Below are 20,232 nucleotides of genomic sequence, written 5' to 3'. Positions count from 1 at the left end.
CTCAATATACCTATATTGATCTATAGTTGCTCTGCACCCTAATCACTACTCTGTACTTCGACTTCTCAAACATGTGGTTTTGGACTCATTGGTGAAATATGTGCAGCAATACATGTACTACAAAGCTTTGATGATATATTTCTCATTCCATTTGCCACAATGGATGCAAGAACCATGTCTCAAGCAGTTGGAAGCATCATCAAATGGCCATTGATCAACCTTATTATGGACAAAGACATTACTGACACCAAAGATGATAATTTTGAGGAACGTCTTGTTGATCAAGAAGATGGCTTTATAGATAGGGAGAGTTGGAAGAAAGAGAAAAGAGTCATTCTTTGGGATGACAATAGGTCTAGAAAACTTGGTAATGGAGTGGTATTGTTAGTCCACCCATATGAGGCTATAAATTGTACAGAACTAGGGGAGACTAGCCTAGGTGTCATTGTGGAAGGATCTTTGCATCCAAGGTCAACTTGTGTTTCAAGTTTGAATTTGGTTAGTTGGCCAATTAGGCAACTCACATTTGAGAATGGTGAACCATTAGTGAAGGACACAGAATCTTCTTATATTGTTTCGGGTCTTCAAGATCACTTCATACAGGGAAATGTTGATTCTCTTAACAGTCAAGACAATTCGAGTGATGAAAATGAGGATGACGACATCGAGGACAATGACAATGATAGTTATGATGATAGACACCATGATGCCATGACCATTGACTATGATATCATTGAAGGGACAAATAAGAAAAGGAGATTCCATAGGGTAAGGGTAAAAAAAAATAAAGATGAAATTCATGGATTTAGCAAAAGATGTGATGTTGCAAACATTCACAAAGTTGCAATCATTGATTGTTGTGAGAAGAGATGTTATCGGATTGGAGACAGCGGATTGGAGACAGATCCAAAATCATGCAAGCCAGGGCACACTTCTTCTGGGGACAAAGCTACAGTAGTCAATGCACATTTGTACTAGATTGCATGGGTATGACCTATAGACAAAATCAAGATGATGAGTGCTTTGAGTTCACATTTGATGGGAAGAAGGTTTGTAGTGAAGCGCATGGTATGTAATGCATGGCATTGGGAAGTCAACATTCTATAGGCTCAGAAAGAAGTTCTTGAATGGTGCATGCAGTGTGAGTCATGGCAACGACGGAATAATACGAAAGGGCATGACACATGTTGAGATGGCAAAATCACTCATATAGGGCTTCATAGATAATAATGCTGATCAAATGCCACATAAGTCAAGGACAACTATGCATGGAATCCACGAGACCCAACGTGTTCTACTAGCAATGTACAAATAGGTGGACATATTGCGTGAAGTGAATGACACACTTGTGAGATTGAAATACCAACCACTGTCACAACCATCATTCTCAAGATTGTGGAACAGAGTCTTCAAGACAGTTAGTTTATCAAAAACCAGTACCTTCTCAAAATGCGACATTTGTACAGCAATAAAGGTTACGTTATCAATGAAAAGTCAAGTGGAGCATGCTAGATACATGGCACAAAGGAGAGCACACATGTTACAGCAAATGAGTTGTAGAAATCTGTACTATGCTTGGAGGAGCTCTTTCAAAATGAACCCAAACAAGTTTTTATGTGTTATACATGACAAGAGCAAGACTGCCATACCACAAATTAAACCAATTCCTAAATCTATAAATGGGGTTGAGAGGCTTCCAGTATCCTTGATAGGAATGCTCACTCATGGACATGGACAAACAGCTTATGGTCACTTTGCCTTGGGCTTATGGCCAAGTGATCCCAACTTCACAATTGCATCTCTCTCAAAATGTCTAAGAAACTTAGAAAGAGGAGAGCAACACATGTATGGTGACTTGAGCTCAGAATTCTCAGATGCAGAATCCCAAACAAATCTTTTTGATTGTGTTTTGTCTACAACGGCCCTTTACCATATGGAAGTGCTTAAGGAGAGAAACATGTATTGCAAGCAGAGTATTGAGGATGAAGATGCAAAGACACATCTACTCACAAATGTGGGCACAGAGGGAAATTATTCTTCAGGGATGCAATCAGTCTTTCATACTAATGCATACCATTGATGTAGTACAAAATACATCCCAAAAATGTTGATTGGTTTACCAGGAAGTGGTATAGAGTTATGGAAGAGAAATGACCAGGGACGACCCAAGATTCTCGAAGGTGTTCCAAATGTATTGCCACCCTTTGAGTACGTTAAAGAAAGTGAGAAGGTTGTGGAGGGCTTAAAAAAACATGTCAATTGGTGGAAAGAGCACTTGCAAGAGAAAGGGGACCAAAGTGAGTATGCTAAGTGGATCATGATAAAAAACAGAAGCAGGAGGGAGCACACACAAGAGAAGCAAACCCTAATCCATATCCATCAATCATAAAGAAGGAGAGAAGCCATAGTCACCATCTCTCTCACACACACAAAGGAGAACACAACATAGTGTTATGTCCACACTACAAAGTAAACCTAATGTAATGTCCACACCACACATGACCAGCTGGACGCGGTCATAAACACACCACACGATATCTATCTACCATACTGTCACTCTGTCAGCACCCATGTGCTATCCTCCAGCTGTATACGAGCTTGACATTTCAACACTCCCCCTCAAGCTCGACATGTCCATCTCTAGGACTCCCAATCTAGTACGGAAATACTCGAACTTATCCTTACCAAGTGCTTTGGTAAAGATATCTGCAACCTGCTCATCTGTCTGTACATATGTCAAATCAACATGCCCATCTAGCACTTTCTCTCTGATGAAGTGATAGTGGACCTCAATATGTTTGGTCCTGGCATGATAAACTGGGTTGCTAGCAAGCTGAATACTACTCATGTTGTCACAATGAATGACAACTCTCATATCACTCTGTAACCTGACATCATCTAGCAACTTCTTCAACCACATAGCCTCACATGCAGCTATGGCTGCTCCACGATACTCGGCCTCTGTGGTAGATAAAGCAACTGTAGGTTGCTTTTTACTCCTCCAACTCACAGCTCCACTACCAAGGCTGAAAACATAGCCACTGGTAGACCTCCTGTCATATGCACTACCGGCCCAATCTGCATCTGTATATCCATAGACATGCATGTCTTTTCCTGCCTCATAGAAAAGACCATAATGCACGGTAGTTTTGACGTATCTCAGAATACATCTCACAGCATCCAAGTGAGGTTTACGAGGACTCTGCATAAACTGACTCACCAAACCAACTGCATAGCTGAGATCTGGCCTCGTAATGGTCATGTAGATAAGACTACCAACCATTTTCCTGTACATGGTGATATCATCAAGCTCATCACCCAAATCAGCCCTAAGCTTCATGTTTTGCTCTAATGGTGTCAACATTGGTTTGCATGCTGTCATACCATACTTTGCCAGCATGTCAAGTGCATATTGCCTTTGCACCAGCCATATACCCTTGCTTGTTCTTATCACCTCAATGCCAAGAAAGAACCTTAAATCACCAAGGTCTTTCATATCAAACTCTTTGCATAAAGAGGTCTCAACCTCATCAATGCCTTTCCCACAATCACCTGTGATAATCAAATCATCAACATAAATGACTATCATCACGATACCATCATGTGTCTTCTTCACATAAAGTGAAGAGTCTGCATTTCCAACCACAAATCCAATACTGACAAGATATCTGCTGATCTTGTCACTCCAAGCACGAGGTGCTTGCTTCAAACCATAGATTGCTTTCTTGAACCTGCAAACAAAGGTAGGATATTTTGGATGTACATATCCTTCTGGCTGTTCCATGTACACCTCTTCTTGTAGTTCACCATTCAAGAAAGCATTTTTTACATCCATTTGATGTAAAGCCCAACCTTTTTGTGCTGCTAGTGCAATGATAGACCTCACTGTAGCCATCTTAGCCACTGGGCTGAAAGTTTCATCATAATCAAGACCATAAGTTTGTGCATATCCTTTAGCGACCAGCCTTGCCTTATGTCTCTCTAGGCTGCCATCTGACTTGCACTTTACCTTATACACCCATTTGCAACCAATTGCATTCTTTCCTTGAGGTAACTCAGCCAATTCCCATGTATCATTTTTGTCCAAAGCATCCATCTCTTCATCCATGGCTTTCTCCCATACATGCTCTCCAATAGCCTCTGTATAGCATGTAGGTTCCACATGCTTCACCATAGATGTCATGTATGCATAGTGCATAGCAAAATCTCGATATGTCAATCTTTCAATTGGATATCTGACTCTCTGGGATCTCCGCAATGCATGCGGGTCACTCTGTACACCTGTAACTCTAGCATGTGGTGGCACATATCTGTCGTGCCTAGCACCAGGTGTGCGTAAAACAGGTATGCCGAGCTCCTCATCCAAACTCTCAGAACTAGATGACTCATAACCTGTGATTCCAATTCCTTCGACTTTCTTCTTGCCTTTATCCATAGCACTACTCCCAGTGCTCACACTCTCATACCTCAAACGTCCTGACCATGGACGTACATTGCTACTCTCAGCTTCTGCTGCTGGCCCAGACATATTAGTAGAACTAGAACTTGCTTGTGGCAAGTTAACAGGCACATCTGCCTCAAGTGAGTCAATGACTCCCTCATCTTTTGCTTTGTACCAACTAGCAAGCTCATCAAACACCACATCTCGTGAGATGACTACTTGTCTAGTTTGAGGGTTATAACATTTGTAGGCCTTTCGATCCTGTGCATATCCAACAAAGACACATTTCTCTGCCTTAGGATCCAACTTCCGTCTTCTTTCATCAGGCACATGGACATAAGCTACGCATCCAAAGACTTTGAGATGTCCAATGTCTGGCCTGTAACCTGTAAGCCGCATCTCTGGCGTGCTTCCATGAATGGCTGCTGTAGGTATTTTGTTCAGGATATACACTGCAGTAGCACATGCTTCTGTCCAATAGTAATCTGGCATGCTCTTTTCATTGAGCATTGCCCTTGCCACTTCACATATGACTCGATTCTTTCTCTCAGCCACACCATTCTGCTGAGGTGTATACCTGCATGTCAACTGTCTTCTTATCCCAGGCTTCTTCAAGAAATGCTCAAAAGCTTTTGAGGTGTATTCACCACCTCCATCTGTTCTCAAACATTTAATCCAACAGCCATATTGCTTTTCTACAAGAGCTTTGAAATCCATGAACTTTTCCAGCACTTCACTCTTCTCTCTTAGAAAGTATATCCATGTCATCCTGCTGAAATCATCTATAAATGTCACATAGTATAGACTGCCTTTGATAGATGGATTTTGTGCAGGGCCCCATACATCACTGTGTACTATCTCAAGTGGCTTGTTACTCATATTTACTTCTCTAGGAAACCTCAACCTTGCCTGCTTTCCAAACTGACAGGCTTCACAAACATGCATATGTCCATCATATTTAAATCTAGGCAATTCACTGACAATGCCGCTTGTTTGCATGTTCTTTAATCTCTGTATATTGACATGTCCAATCCTCTTGTGCCACATGTCAATGTCCTGCACAATCCCATTGCTCTTTGAAAACATGGCTGAGCTCAATTCTAGTATGCCTGCATCCAATTTGAACAACCTTCCTTCCTTCTTGCCCTTGGCAATCAATCTACAGCTATGCTTAAAGTCTTCCACAAAACAACCATTCTCATTGAATCTTACTTGTAGTCCCTGCTCAACCATTTGGCCTACTGATGCCAAATTCTTTGTAATGGATGGTACATGTAGTACCTCTGACATATTTTTCACATTTCCATCATGCATCCTCAAAGGCACACTGCCAACATGTGTTATAAGATGCTGAGTATCATCTCCTGTGACCACATAACCATTTGTACCCAATGGTTGCATCTTCTCAAACCACTCACCATGACATGTCATGTGGTTTGAGGCACCTGAATCCATATACCATGACTCATCTCCAGCATTCTGAGAATCCATTGTCCCCATAATGTGCTTCATCGCAAAAAGATGATTTGAACTCCCATCATTGTTACTAGTAGATGCATAATTTCCATGTTGTGGTCTTCCATTCCTCACATCATTCTGCTTTTTGTAACAATCTTTTGCCATATGTCCAAGTTTGCCACAATAGTGACATTCAATCCCATTCAAATTTTGTTGAGGACCTTGCCATCGTCCTCTACCACGAGCACCTGTTCCAACTCTCCCCCTATGGGATTGAAATCCACGACCTCGACGTGATCCAAATGATGACTGTGGATTCTGAAAATTCTGATTTGATTGTGGTTGAGTAAACCTGTCATTCCAACCACGTCCTCCACGGCCTCGAGGGGTAAATCTCCCCCTGCCTCGAAAGCCTCTAGATGAGTAAAAAGCCTGATTCCTTGCATGCTCATCATTGATTGACGAGGATGCACCACCTGTAAGACTCATACCACCAAGTCCAAGCTTCAATTCTTCCATAATGAGCAATGACACAAGCTCATTAAAGTCTAGCATTCCTCCCAACCTTACTGAGATGGAAGTGTCAAAAGATTTGTATTCTTTGCCTAAACCACGCAATGTGAGAGCAACCAAATCATCATCATCCATTGGGGCATGGATTGATGACAAGGAATCTCCATAACCCTTGATTTCCTGAACAAACTCATGTATACTCCTATTCCTTCGTGTTACACTGTGAATCTGTTGCTTTAGTTGTATCTTCCTTGCACCAGTGTCTGTCTCATACATTCGACACAATATACCCCATGCTTCTTTCGGTGTATCTGCATCTTGGATGTGAATAATCAAGGCATCTGTTACACATATTGAAAAATAATGCAACACTTTCGAAGACCGCTCTACCCATTGCTTGTGAGCCAGCAACTGAGAATTATTTGGTTGAGGAGGTAGGAATGGCTCCGGGTCTTCATCCGACACGAGACTCCATAAACCTTTACCTTTCAAAAAACTCTTCATTCGAAACTTCCACACTTGAAAGTTAGTTCTGTCAAGCTTCTCTCCAACAATTTGTATCGGACCATCTCCCATGTTGGCAAGGTAGTAGATGTACCCCTTTGATCACAAAGTATGAAGTACCTGTAATGCTCCAAATCTCTCCAAATCGCATCAAATGATTGTAATATATGTGCTTTTGGATCCCACAATGCTTCATCAACAATGTATACTCGATCAAGGTTGAAAACAAATGATACTTCACAAAAAATTTTCTGGTTTTTTTCTCGCCAGAGAACCAGTCAAAGATCTTGCTCTAATTCCTTCAAATCTTGTTCAAATTTGATGTTTATGCATTCATTGGCTTCATAACACATTGCTCCAACATATCATAGAAGGGTTTGATCAAATTCTTCAAGGTTAATGAGAACCACCAATTTTTGTAGCTCCTTGGTTTGCCTTTTTCTGCATATGTCAGGTACCACCTCTCACTAAAAGTGCTCTATCTCCTTCAAATCTTATCCAAATTCAAAACTTTTTGAATCAAAAGTTTAGCAACTCATAGGAATCTACTTGTACCAAAGGAATTAGGCTAATTTGATATAGACAAGGATTAATGCCTTGATTAATAATGCTCTGTTTCTGGACAGACTTTCTACAAACCTGCACACCTCTGATAAATGACTTCAATGAGCTCCAAATACATCAAATGAGCTGCAACCAAGCTTCACAATGCCTTAGCAATGTCTTTGCTAAACTCCCCAAGCTTTGAATGGCATCAAATGGAGTAGTAATGAGTGAATTAGACCAAAAAGTATTCAACCTATCCAAGAACCTGCACAGAGATGCGCCGCCTGCTCCAGAGGGTTGTAGAAGAGGGGCAATTCACATTTGAGTGGATAGGTCTCTTAGCAATGACCTAATCTATCATGGGTATAAAGGGCAAGCTCCAATTTTGAGTAGAATTGCCACATTTGATCCTCCACGGGGCATGTATTCTCTGGTTTGCAGGAGTAAAAAAAAACCAAAATTTTTCTTTCACAAATCTCCTGAAATACATCAATGTTTCATGCAATGGTTTGCTCCAGTGTTGCTAATACATGTGCCCTTTCACAATACATGAGAACCTCTGTGTTTCCTTTGTATTTGCCCCAATACATTTGACAAAATACATTCCTTCACAAGCTTTCCATGAAAGCTTCAAAACCAGAAATTTTCTGCTTGCTTTATGCACTTCAATCTTCACTGAACTTGCTCTTTGGCACCTGCAATCCGCTCAAGGGAGTTTTGCTACTCTTACCAGTTAGGCCAAGCTTCAGATCTGTAACCGAGGTGAGCTCCACAGCTTTCTTTTGCTCCACAGCTTCAATGGAAATCTTCACAGCTTCTTCTTCTTCTTCCCTCTTCTCTCACTCACTCTCACAACACAACTAATGAGCTCTAGGCTCTGATACCATGATAAAAAACAGAAGCAGGAGGGAGCACACATAAGAGAAGAAAACCCTAATCCATATCCATCAATCATAAAGAAGGAGAGAAGCCATAGTCACCATCTCTCTCACACACACAAAGGAGAACACAACATAGTGTTATGTCCACACTACAAAGTAAACCTAATGTAATGTCCACACCACACATGACCAGGACGCGGTCATAAACACACCACACGATATCTATCTACCATACTGTCACTCTGTCAGCACCCATGTGCTATCCTCTAGCTGTATATGAGCTTGACATTTCAACAGATCAATCCGGTCCTCACCTATTGGGAGAATCTTATGCTAGCAATGCAAACCCCTAGTACAAAGGAAGACATTCATTAGGGGAAGGTTGAGGTCTATAGGGGCCCTTTAAGCTGCCATATTATGATTTTAATGATTTTTTGTTAAAACGCTAAGTTTCTTTGACTTTAGATACCTTCTTGTTCTTCAAACGGCTAGAAGTTTGAATTTCAAAGTTTCCCGCCAAAATTGAATTTGAAATCGAGCGAGCAAAACTATATCATGTGACATATCTATGGAAAGAGCTCGACGAGTAGATTCTAGATCTATAAACTCCGACAAATTTTGAGCTCATATGTAGAAGTTATGGACGTCCGAAATTTCAAAAACTTTCCCTCCCACTTTTTGGAAATGAAAAGTACAAAAAGGCATCTTCTAGAGAACTGAAAAGTACAAAAAGGCATCTCCTAGAGAATCATTTGACCACCTTTAATCACCCAACATTTTTGTATACATGGCATCACACGATTGGCTCTTTTCCTTAATAACCTTTTAATCACATGGCATCTTAAAGGGCCCCTATAGACCTCAACCTTCCCCTAATGGGATTTCATGACTTTTGGCCAAGGAGTGTAGTGGAAGATAATGTAGATGAAGGGTTTGATGTAAATGAGGGCCATTATTGTGGTCCAATGCGCAACAAACCTGCTGAGGAGTTCAACCCAACTCTTGATGTGGCAAAAGGAGATTTTGTGCTTGTCGATCCAAACTACCATGTATGGCTGGGAGGAGTGACAACAATAGATGTTAATCAAGACAAGAACTCAACAAACTACCTACAAGCTCAGATACAATATTGGGCACCAATGTGAAAGAAGAAGAATGCAAGTGATGTGGAGGTCTATAAGGACTGTTGGAACAAGTATTGGCAAGAGAACATTTATGATCCTCAACGCTGGGAAGACACTAGCTGCATCATTTGGGCTTGGAAGCCCAAGGGTGGAAGACTCCCAAAGAGAATCAAGATTCCAAAGGCCATAATGCTCAAGGCCAAACCGAATCAACTGAATCAACATGAAAGTGAGGGGCCATCAAATGTCAGTGCAGATGAGCATGAATGATTTGTGAGCACTCGTGTTCCAACTTTGTAATCTTTTAGCAATGTTGTATGAAGCTAACAGGCTCATAGTTCAATCATTACTCAGAATGGAAGGCTTTCTTTAGCTACTCGATTTATGGTTCACACATGGTTTAAGAGCTTTAATTCAATACAAATGGTGTTCTTTTTTATTTTGTCACCTAGTCCTTCTTACAACTCATTAATGGTTGCCTCAATAAATTTATTATTGTTTCTTTGTCAAGTTTAGCCATTTTTCATTGGGAAGTGTACGTGCATTGTAGTGAATTGTAGGCTATGTGATTTATACGAACTGGGTGTGTGTGTGTGTGTGTGCATTTATACTAAACTGATGTCATGTATACTTTTGCTGAGAACATACATTAGTAGACCATGCATATCCCACTAAACAAATGCTAGTAGATCTTGCACATCAGAGAAAACGTTGTACTAGATCTTCCTTGCATGCGAGATTCTAGTACATCGCAATTTGTCAAAACCATGTGACACAGAGAATTGTCCCAAAATTGCGCATTTTCCCTATTTTCCTAAATTTGAGTTCTTAGTGCTCGAGAGGCCATGGAAAATCTGACAGGACCCCATGTCATCGTACCCAAACATACTCCGATGGTGACCAAACTTTGCGAGCATGTGGGGAGGGTCCCCCCCACATGACCGCAAAGTCTCGTCACCATTGGATGATGTTTAGATTATTAATTAGCGCCCAGTGCCGATTTTTCAAGTCTCTTAGTGCTCGAGAGGCCATTGAAAATCCCACTCTTCCCCATGCCATTATACCCAAACATGCTTCGAGTGACCAAACTTTGTGAGCATGTGGGGAGCGTCCCCTACTCGTCGCAAAGTTTGGTCACCAATTAGATGATGTTTGGGTTATCCAATGCAGATTTTTCAAGTCTCTTAGTGCTCAAGAGGCCATTGAAAATCCCTCTCTTCCCCATGCCATCATACCCAACATGCTCCGATGGCTCTTCGACGGTGACTAAACTTTGCATGCTCGTAAAGTTTAGCCACCACTGGATGATTTTTAGATTATTAATTAGTGCCTAGTGTAGAGTTTTATAGTCTCTTAGTGCTTGAGAGGCCATGGAAAATCAAACTCTTTCCTATGCTTGAGAAATCCGCATTGGGTGGTAATTGTACCACCCAAACATGCTCCGATGGTGACCAAACTTTGGGAACATGTGGGGGGGGACCCCCACATGTAGGGGGGACCCCCCTCACGTGTTCCCAAAGTCTGGTCACCATCGGAGTATGTTTGGGTACAAGGGCATGGCAAAGAGCGGGATTTTTCATGACCTCTCAAGCACACCAAGACTTGAAAAAACCACATTGGGTGCTAATTGATAACCCAAAAATGCTTTGATGGGTGACCAAACTTTGTGAGCATGTGGGGGGGACCCTTGCCACATGCTCACAAAGGTTAGTCACCATTGAAGAATGTTTGGGTACGAAGGCATGGGAAAGAGGGGGATTTTTTATGGCCTCTCAAGTACTAAGGGACTTGAGAAATCTGCACTAGGTGCTAATTAATAACCCAAACATCGTCTGATGGTAACCAAACTTTGCGATAATGTGGGGGAAAACCCTCCCCACATGCTCACAAAGTTTGGTCACCAAAGGAGCATGTTTGGATTTTCCATGACCTCTCAAACCCCAAGAGACTTGAAGAATCTACACACACTAGGTTCTTATTGATAACCCAAACATGCTCCGATGGTAACCAAAATTTATAAGCATGTGGGAGGGGGTACCCATCCTACATGCTTGCAAAGTTTGCTCACAATCAGAGGATGTTTGGGTATGATGGCATGTGGAAGAGTGGGATTTTCCATGGCCTCTCGAGCACTAAGAGACTTGAAAAATCCGCACTAGCTAATTGATAGTCCAAACATGCTCTAATGGTAGCCAAACTTTTTGAGCATGTGGGGAGGTCCTTCCCCACATGCTAGCAAAGTTTGGTTACCATTAGAGCATGTTTGGGTAAGATGGCATGGGAAAGAGCAGGATTTTCCATGGCCTCTCGAGCACTAAGATACTTGAAAAATCTACACTGGGTGCTAATTGATAACACAAACATCGTCCGATAGTGACCAAAATTTACGAGTATGTGGGAAGGGACCCTCCCCACATGTGCGCAAAGTTTGGTCAATATCAGAGCATGTTTAGGTACGATGGCATGGGGAAGAGCGGAATTTTCCATGACCTCTCGAGCACCAAGAGACTTGAAAAACCTGTACTAGGTTCTAATTGATAACCCAAACATGCTCCGATGGTGACCAAAATTTGCGAGCATGTGGGGGGGACCCTCCCCACATGGTTGCAAAGATTGGTCACCACCACTGGAGCATGCCTAGGCATGACGGCGCAAGAAAGAGCGGGATTTTTCATGGTCTCTCGAGCACTAAGAGACTTCAGAAATCCGCACTAGGAGCTAATTGATAACCCAAATATCCTCCGATGCTGACCAAACTTTGTAAAAATGTGGGGGAGGGACCCTCACCACATGTTCGCAAAGTTTGGTCACCATCGATGGGTACAATGGTGCATGGGGAAGAGCAGTATTTTCCATGACCTCTCAAGCACAAAGAGACTCGAAGAATCTGCACTGGGTTCTAATTGATAACCGAAACATGCTCTGATAGTGACCAAAATTTATGAGCATGTGGGGGGACCCTCCGCACATGCTTGCAAAGTTTGGTTGCCACCATCGGAGCATGTTTCGATACGATGGCATGGGAAAGAGCGGGATTTTCCATGGCCTCTCGAGCACTAAGAGACTTGAAAAATCCGCATTTGACGATAATTGATAATTGAAACATCGTCCAATGGTGACCAAACTTTGTGAGATGTGGGGGAGGACCCTCCCCACATGCTTGCAAAGTTCGGTCACCATCGGAGCATGTTTGGGTCTCGGGGGGGTCACTCACAAAAAATGTAAATATCACGTGCGTTCAACAGAAACATATTTTTAATTTATGAAACTTACAGAAATATATTTACATAAGGGTATGATTTAAAAAATTTTCAAAAAAATTTACAGATTCATAAAGAAAAGGGGATATCATATGGATAAAAAAATTCACAGATAAAGGATTTAAAATATAGGCCTTGAACGCACGTGATAGGGGTATTCTACATATAGTGACCCCCCCGAGGTTTGGGTACGATGGCATGGGGATGAGCAGGATTTTCCATGACCTCTTGAGCACCAAGAGACTTGAAAAATCCTACACATAAAATATTTTTTTATTCAAAGGTTTTTTCTATACATAAAAATATTTTCAAGAACTATTAAATTCAGAAAATCAAAATTTTAAAATGAAATAACATGGACTTTAAAAAAAATATTATTTATCTAGTTTTAAAAATATAATCCTTTGAAATTAGTAATTTTAAATTTTTTTATATTAATAAGTTATATATATATTATTCTTTAAATTTCTAAATTTAATTTCTATTTTTTTAGAAAATATTTAAAATATACTAAATTAACTTTTTGAAAAATATGTTTTTAAAAAAAAAGGGAAGGTGGAAAGGAGGTGCCACATGTCAGGCATACCATGCCATGTGGCATTCACTTGACATGTGACACTATTATGGCTGATGTGGCTATTCCGTGATGTGGCATGCCATGTCACCAAGTATGAGGTGGCATGCAAAGGTGACAAGAAGATGTGGCATTATTGATGACTAGGATGATGAGGTGGGAAGTCAACTAGGTTGACCATGTTGACATGGAGGGTGGAGGTGGCAAGGTGATGTGGCATGGTGCTTATGTGGATCCTCTCGAAGCTGATGTGGACATAAAGTGGCATGCACATATAAGATTTGTCCCTACCCAAGCCTCACACATGGCATCATATCTAGGCTTTGAGCATTCCAAAGCCTAGATTTCCAAACCTAACTAGGATTGTTTTAGACTTGAAAAGGGGAGAGTGAACACAATATGGAAATTTTCACTTGGAAGGATTGAAAATGGATCTTCTCATACTCAAATTAAGTCAATTTTTAAAATAAATTTATGGTAACAAGTATATTGATCCCTAGAGTTTTTAGATTGAAATATTTAGTATTTGATTTTCTAGAATTAAATTACATTTTGATCTAATGGGCCTTTTACATTCATAACAAATTTTACAAAGTAAATCCATAAAAATCCAACCATTAGATTTGTAATTTTACCTTAGATCCACATTCTACTAATCGTCCCCAATCTAATCATCACGAGATCCATACAAATTGAGCATTTCAAATGGTAGATGTGGTGGGAGGGCAAAATAGTATGTTTTAAACAATTCTAATGTCTTTTAAATAATATAGAAAATAGTAAAACACATTAAAAATTACACGATAAATCAAGTTACGCTCTATGTTATGTGAGTTTGTGATATGCAAACTCAGAACATCATATGAATAATAATGTAGAAGTTATAGGCAATTTACTCACATTTAGAGTACTTGTCCAAACTTCGACAAGGCCTGTATACAATTTTGGTTCCAAAAGAAAGGGAGCTTTGCAATTATTGGATATTCAATCAGATTATGCTTTTAGTTGCCCAACTTTTCACGTGATGTTTCATTAGAAGAACTTGAAGTGAAAATCCTTGGCTAACTAGGAGAGATTGACTATTCTTCTTGAAAAATTGCCTGTTTTCAGGCTAAACACAAGGGCGCCCAAAAAAAAAAACTAGATAACCTCATCTTACAACCACCCATACACACACCATAGTCAAGCAAGCATGAATCAGCTATTACAAGGCTACCACCATAGCCACAAGAGTGAGTGTATGAGAGAGAGAAAGCAAAACTCAATTGTGATAATGGGATTGTCTCTTTTCATATTTCATAAACCACATATATACGTGAGACCACGTTTTACAATGGCTGACCATCAATTTATAATCGGGGGCCCAAAACTGACTTCCTAGCTCTATGTACATGTAGGCTCATTCCTGTGAGAATGACATTACACAAGTCGTAAGCTCGGTCATCTCATATATCATTTTCATGAAGTGCTTAGGGGACGCGGTTACATAATATTGAGTTACAAGAAGCATAACCACGCTTGAAAATGATGTTAACCAATGTGGTTAACAATTATATACATTGATATAGTGGCACGTTGTCGTGACGTGGACGGTGTCGCTGGGAAAGTACGAGACTTCTAGCTGTGAGAGTAGGTACCAAACTCCACAAGGAAACTCTCACACAAAATTCTCCAAGGAGCATAGGACATATCCATTTTTTAATGACATATACATGTGTCAATTCACCTCAATACATCCTTGAATTCAACCTGATGATTGCACAAAAATTGTGTACCAAGTGCTTGTCCCTTTCCAAGCATAGATTCACTGGCTCCTCTTTCCAAATCCCTCAAACCAATCGCATGTAGGCATAACATAACCTTCAAATATTTCCCACATACATGTGACCATTTACATTCCATACATCCAGTGTCATCAATTCCATCATCTCATGATGTTCTTTATCACCTGAAAACCTGCTTTTAAATTCTAACATCTCACAAACAAAAGATGGCATATGGCATAACTATAACATGCTCATGAGATTTAGAAAACTCCATGGCTTGAATTCCAAAATTCAATCGAGTAGAAGTAAAACCAACTTCCCAGGCCTTAAATGTATTTTTGATACCTTTATTCCACAAATCTCCAAGTTCCAAAACCTTTAACTCATTCTCCAAAACCTTTAACTCATTCTCCAAAACCTTTAAGGATATATAAGTTATACGATTTTTCTAAATTGTAGGAAGTAGTAACAAAAATAATAATAATAAAAAAACCCACTTATCTGAAGGTATCCAAGTGAAATTTTATTTTTGCTAATCTCTAAAGTCGCTTTGCTGCAGATTGCGCGATGAAGAGAACGTGGAAAACTGAAAGCATCTCTTTAAATAGTACTCAAATCCCTCTTCAATTCTAACACCTACAAGCTATGAACAGTAGATGCTGTTTAGATTTGAAATTCTCTGGTAGATGGCGCACTGGTTCCCTTTTTTGCACACCCCCCAAACTCTGATATATGCGCTTCCCCTCGTTCTCTGGTTTTTCCTCATTTTCTCGCAAGGAAATCGGCGCCCCACCACCTTTTGCAGCCCAAAAATCGTGATTTTCCAATTTAAAATACTGCGCCCGGTTATATTCTGCATAATATCCGGAAATTTTCAAAAAAAATATTCTTTCACATACCACGCAAGCCGCCACCCGCCACCTTGCATATACGTTTCCAGCTGGCGCTTTTATTGAAAGCTTTACTTTGACTAGTTTGTTGACACCACAGTTGGTATGCGTAATCTCTGGTTTCTGAGGGAGGCGAGGATGCTTGCTTTTGTCATTCGGCATCGCTTCAATCGCACTGCATGTTCGAAGGCATGGCGTCCAAGCTCGACATTGCCCCATGTTCGACAAGCTCCCAACACAGTATGCCAATTCACAATACCAGGATGAAATGGCATCCTCTTGATCAAAGCTACCGCCTTGTCTACATGGCCTGCCCGGCCAAGGAGATCAACAATGCAAGTGTAATGCTCAAGAGTTGGGATGAGACCATAGTCATTGCTAATGGCCTCAAGGTACAACTGACCTTTTTCCATTAGGCCTGCATGACTCCATGTATTTAGAACACTACCGAATGCAACTAGATTTGGCTTGATACCTTCCCCTATCATTCTGCCGAGCATATGAAAAACATTTTCACTCTCTCCAAGCTTAAAGTCTTCTGGCATCAAGCCTTCCACGCACAGAAATCATGGCATTCCAAGACACGATATCTTTAAAACCAATCCTCACATCAAACATACTTTTGCATTTCCATACATGTTAAGAAGGGTGTTCCCTACTACAAGGTCTACCATATGCATAAAACTCCATAATTCACACCACACTCATGTACAGAGGCTTCGAGACCTGGCTCAGCCTCAGCTCGTCTTATTGAACCTCATTTACAATATGAGTACGAAATAAAAACATGGCATGGGAAAGACTTACCACACATCATAGGTATACCATGCCAAATAGAAATTTGGTATAGCGAGGACTTAAAATACGACATGTTTGCATGTTTGGAAAACCAAACTATTCTCTCAAGAAAAAAATCCTTTGGTAATTGCGTTAACGAAGTTTAATTTCACACGACTAACAAATCCTGGCAAAATTACTAGCATGGGAAGAAAAAATTAGACTTTATGGCCACACCATGCTTTTTCACCCTCTTTGCCGGTAATAACCAAGATGAAAGTATGATTCCAAATTTGCATGAAATTGGACATGATAGAGGTGTAATAATTAATTATCGGCCTTGGGAAAATGTCTTTATTTTTTTTAAATATGTAATGATCACGATCAAAAGATTGGATGCAAACGATAGCATCGTTTATCGTGTCTTAGGACGCTTTGTGCCTTACAAGCACCCATGAGAGTAGAGGTACATAATAAATCTGATCGGCTGTTCCGCTAATTAAAGGCTAAAATATAAATACTAGCAATGTTGAGAGACGAACCCAATGCGTTTGGCTGCCAAGTTATAGGTCACCCCGAAGCCTTCTTGTTGATAGCTTCCGATGATAGACCTCTCTCCCTCTTCTCCAGACATGAAGGCAAGGCAGTGCGTTTCGTTTGCATTGCCCCAAGGTATGAGGATGTTCCTCTTGTAGAGGGAGACGATGGCGCCTCCCTCAAAGTGCAGATGCACAGGAGGCACAATGGCGTTCTCGAGGGTGGTGGGCAGGTCGTAGCAAGTGTCTAAGAAGGCGGCGCTGGGGCGGAAGCTACGGCGGTAGTGCGTCATTCGCGTGCGAAAAACATCGCGGAGCTCGTCGTAAGCCGCTGGAGCGAGGCGCGATATGAGGGTTCCAGAGTCGATGATGGTTCCCCCGTCACCATCAGGAGCAATGGCGAAGGCGAAACGAGGTATGTCAAGGAACTGATCGGACACAGTAAGGCCGATCAAGGGGACGTAATAGAGGGAGGTGTCGGCAGGGTGGGAGTAGTAGGCGAAGGACGATCTGGCGCCGCCGCCTGCGATCGGCCCGCCTTCCAGCCTGAGGTAGCCCGGCTTTGTAGAAATTTCATTGGGGAGGCAGTAGGAAAAGCGGGAGAGGTGGTTGGCGGCGAAGGAGAGAGGGCCTCGGCCGAACCCTAACATGCCTCCGATCTTCGAAGACTGGGTGGTGGACGTGAAGGTGTGACTGCAGCCCATAGGTATGTCGGAGATCGCAAGGGTGCCCGCGAACTCAAGGGTTTCCAAGATAAGGGTTCCAGACGCCGTAGTCGCGTCTTCGTACTGGCTAATAAACTGACAGGTTTCTTCCCAGCAGTCACGCTCGTCGGCCTCACGCAAATCCCTGCATGTGTCGGAATCGCAGGGCACCATTTTAAAGGAGCTAGAAGCGCCCGTGTCGAAGATGGGATCGTCCTGGTTGTAGCATTTAGCGCAAGGGAAGCACTGGATCCACGTCAGGTCACTTCCTGTATCTATCGCCACGTGGATGTGCTGAATCGGCTCGCCCACCCCTATGGTGGTATAGTAGTTTCCGTCGGGGGTTATGAGCATCGGCGCCGAGTCACCATTGGAGCTGGCCGCCGCTGACATGGTGTCAGTAAGGCCGTGCCGGTGCTTGCGGTTGTTGAGGAACCGAACGCGCGCCGCATCCCTCTTGAGCCTCGCCATCACGAGTTCCTCTTGGCTGGCTCCTTTCGGACGGAGATGTGACGACAGTGAGTCACGATGGAAGACATCCAGCGTCGCTGTCACTGCGCGCGTTACGGCAGACCGGGCCGCCACTGTACACCTAAACGAGAACACTGTTAGTGCAAGGGAAATCGCAAACACTAGCTCCCCTCGCGCCATCACCGCCACGTGTGAAATATAATGAGGGAGCTTTATCTTCACTACTTGCGGCATCCCCGGAGCTTTTTATGGCCTACTTAAGAGAATGGAGGAGCTTTATGTCCGACACGATAAATCAAAGTCATCCTTTGTCGCCTACTTAAGAGAATGGAGGAGGAGAGGTCATCCTTTATCGCCTACTTAAGAGAATGGAGGAGCTTTATGTCCGACATGATAATCGACATGGAGAATATACCCTCAAAGTGTGGTAAAACCTTTAGCACTTCCATTTAGCATCAACGATGAAGTCATCAAGCTAATTCACAAGAGAGGAGAGAAGGATGCAATGATCATGAAATAAGTTGGAAATATATTCACCACCATTATCACTTTGAAGAATTTTTACTCTTCGACCAGTGTGAGATTCTCCACAGATATTTGGTACCTCTTAAATGTCTCCAATGCTTCTAATTAATGTCGTAGCAAAAAGAAGTATACCGTGAATAGTCATATAAAAGTAACAAAGTAACGGTAGCAAGACTTGGATGGAAGAAAGGGTCCACAAATATCAGTATGAATGAGATTCAAAATATTATTTGAATGAATATTTGTAGACATTGGAAATGGCTTACGATGATGTTTGCCTAGAGCACAATATTTACATATCCCCATATGCGGGTGAGATTTGAGGTCCATACCTCTCACAGGATCATGACGAGATGAATATCAAGAAGCTTTGAGAAATTTGAGTGAGAAAACCGATGATGCCATAGCTTACAATCCAAATCTCCTAGAGCTATAACAACATTTGCAACATCCTCATTCAATGAAAGTTCAAAGAGATTACCATGTCGAGGAGCAACCGCAATAGTGGTGCCATCCTTTTCGATGCGACACTTTGTATTATAAAATCCAACAAATAGACCAAGACCCACAAGCCGGGCAATAGAAAGTAAGTTCCTTTGTAAATCAGGAACATATAAAACTCCTCGCATTATTTTAATTGAGGAAGAAGTTCCCAAATATAAGTCGCTAATACCCATTACTTGGCAAGTTGTATTATCAATAAGATAAACCACTTTCTTGATAGGAATTGGAAGATAATTATGTAACCATTGCAATTGGTATGTCATATCCAGTAGCACCAGAATTAACAATAAAGAGAGAACCATCACAAACATGTAGTACCTTTTTTGCAAAGACATTATAGTGAACCAAATTAGCCTCTTGATGGACATTGTCTTCATCATGAGGATTTTGTTGAGTAGCATAAGCTTGATTTCGAGCTTTATCATAATGCCTCTTGAAGCATCGACTATATGATTGCCTTGTTCTCCCATAATATTCACAGGTTGCAGAAGAGGAAGAACCCCTTGATAAATGAGGTTGCTTATTTGTAATACCAGGTTCTTCATCGTACTCTCGTGCCCAACATTTAGATACCAAGTGACTAGTTTTGTCACAATAAGAACAATGCTTTTGAGGAAATATCAAACGAGAAGAATTACCTCCTCTTTGGAAGCCACGAGATGTAAATTGGGAGGAGAAAGAAGGGCGTTACTGAAATGGACGTCTCCGGACAGCAAATGCTATCTTTGATTCTGTGTACTCTTGGGTAATCATGACCG

At 41.5% G+C, this 20,232-nt stretch overlaps 1 protein-coding gene across 1 annotated transcript; it reads right to left on the bottom strand.

The window, feature by feature from the left end:
• Positions 1 to 17,254: 17,254 nt before the first annotated feature.
• LOC147612319 (aspartyl protease family protein 2-like) lies at positions 17,255 to 18,679 on the bottom strand. Its single transcript, XM_086782885.1, has one exon. It carries the CDS (start codon positions 18,677 to 18,679, stop codon positions 17,255 to 17,257), a length of 1,425 nt encoding a protein of 474 aa, XP_086639011.1.
• Between the last annotated feature and the right edge of the window lie 1,553 nt (positions 18,680 to 20,232).

This window comes from Cibotium barometz, chromosome 45 (assembly GCF_041138505.1).
Source record: "Cibotium barometz isolate CiBa-2024 chromosome 45, ASM4113850v1, whole genome shotgun sequence".
NCBI lineage: Eukaryota > Viridiplantae > Streptophyta > Polypodiopsida > Cyatheales > Cibotiaceae > Cibotium > Cibotium barometz.
This window is presented reverse-complemented; position numbering and strand designations above follow the sequence as displayed.

What these genes read in the sequence shown, in the direction of transcription:
- LOC147612319 (XM_086782885.1), bottom strand. Translation starts at nt 18,679, where the DNA reads ATGCCGCAAGTAGTGAAGATAAAGCTCCCTCATTATATTTCACACGTG.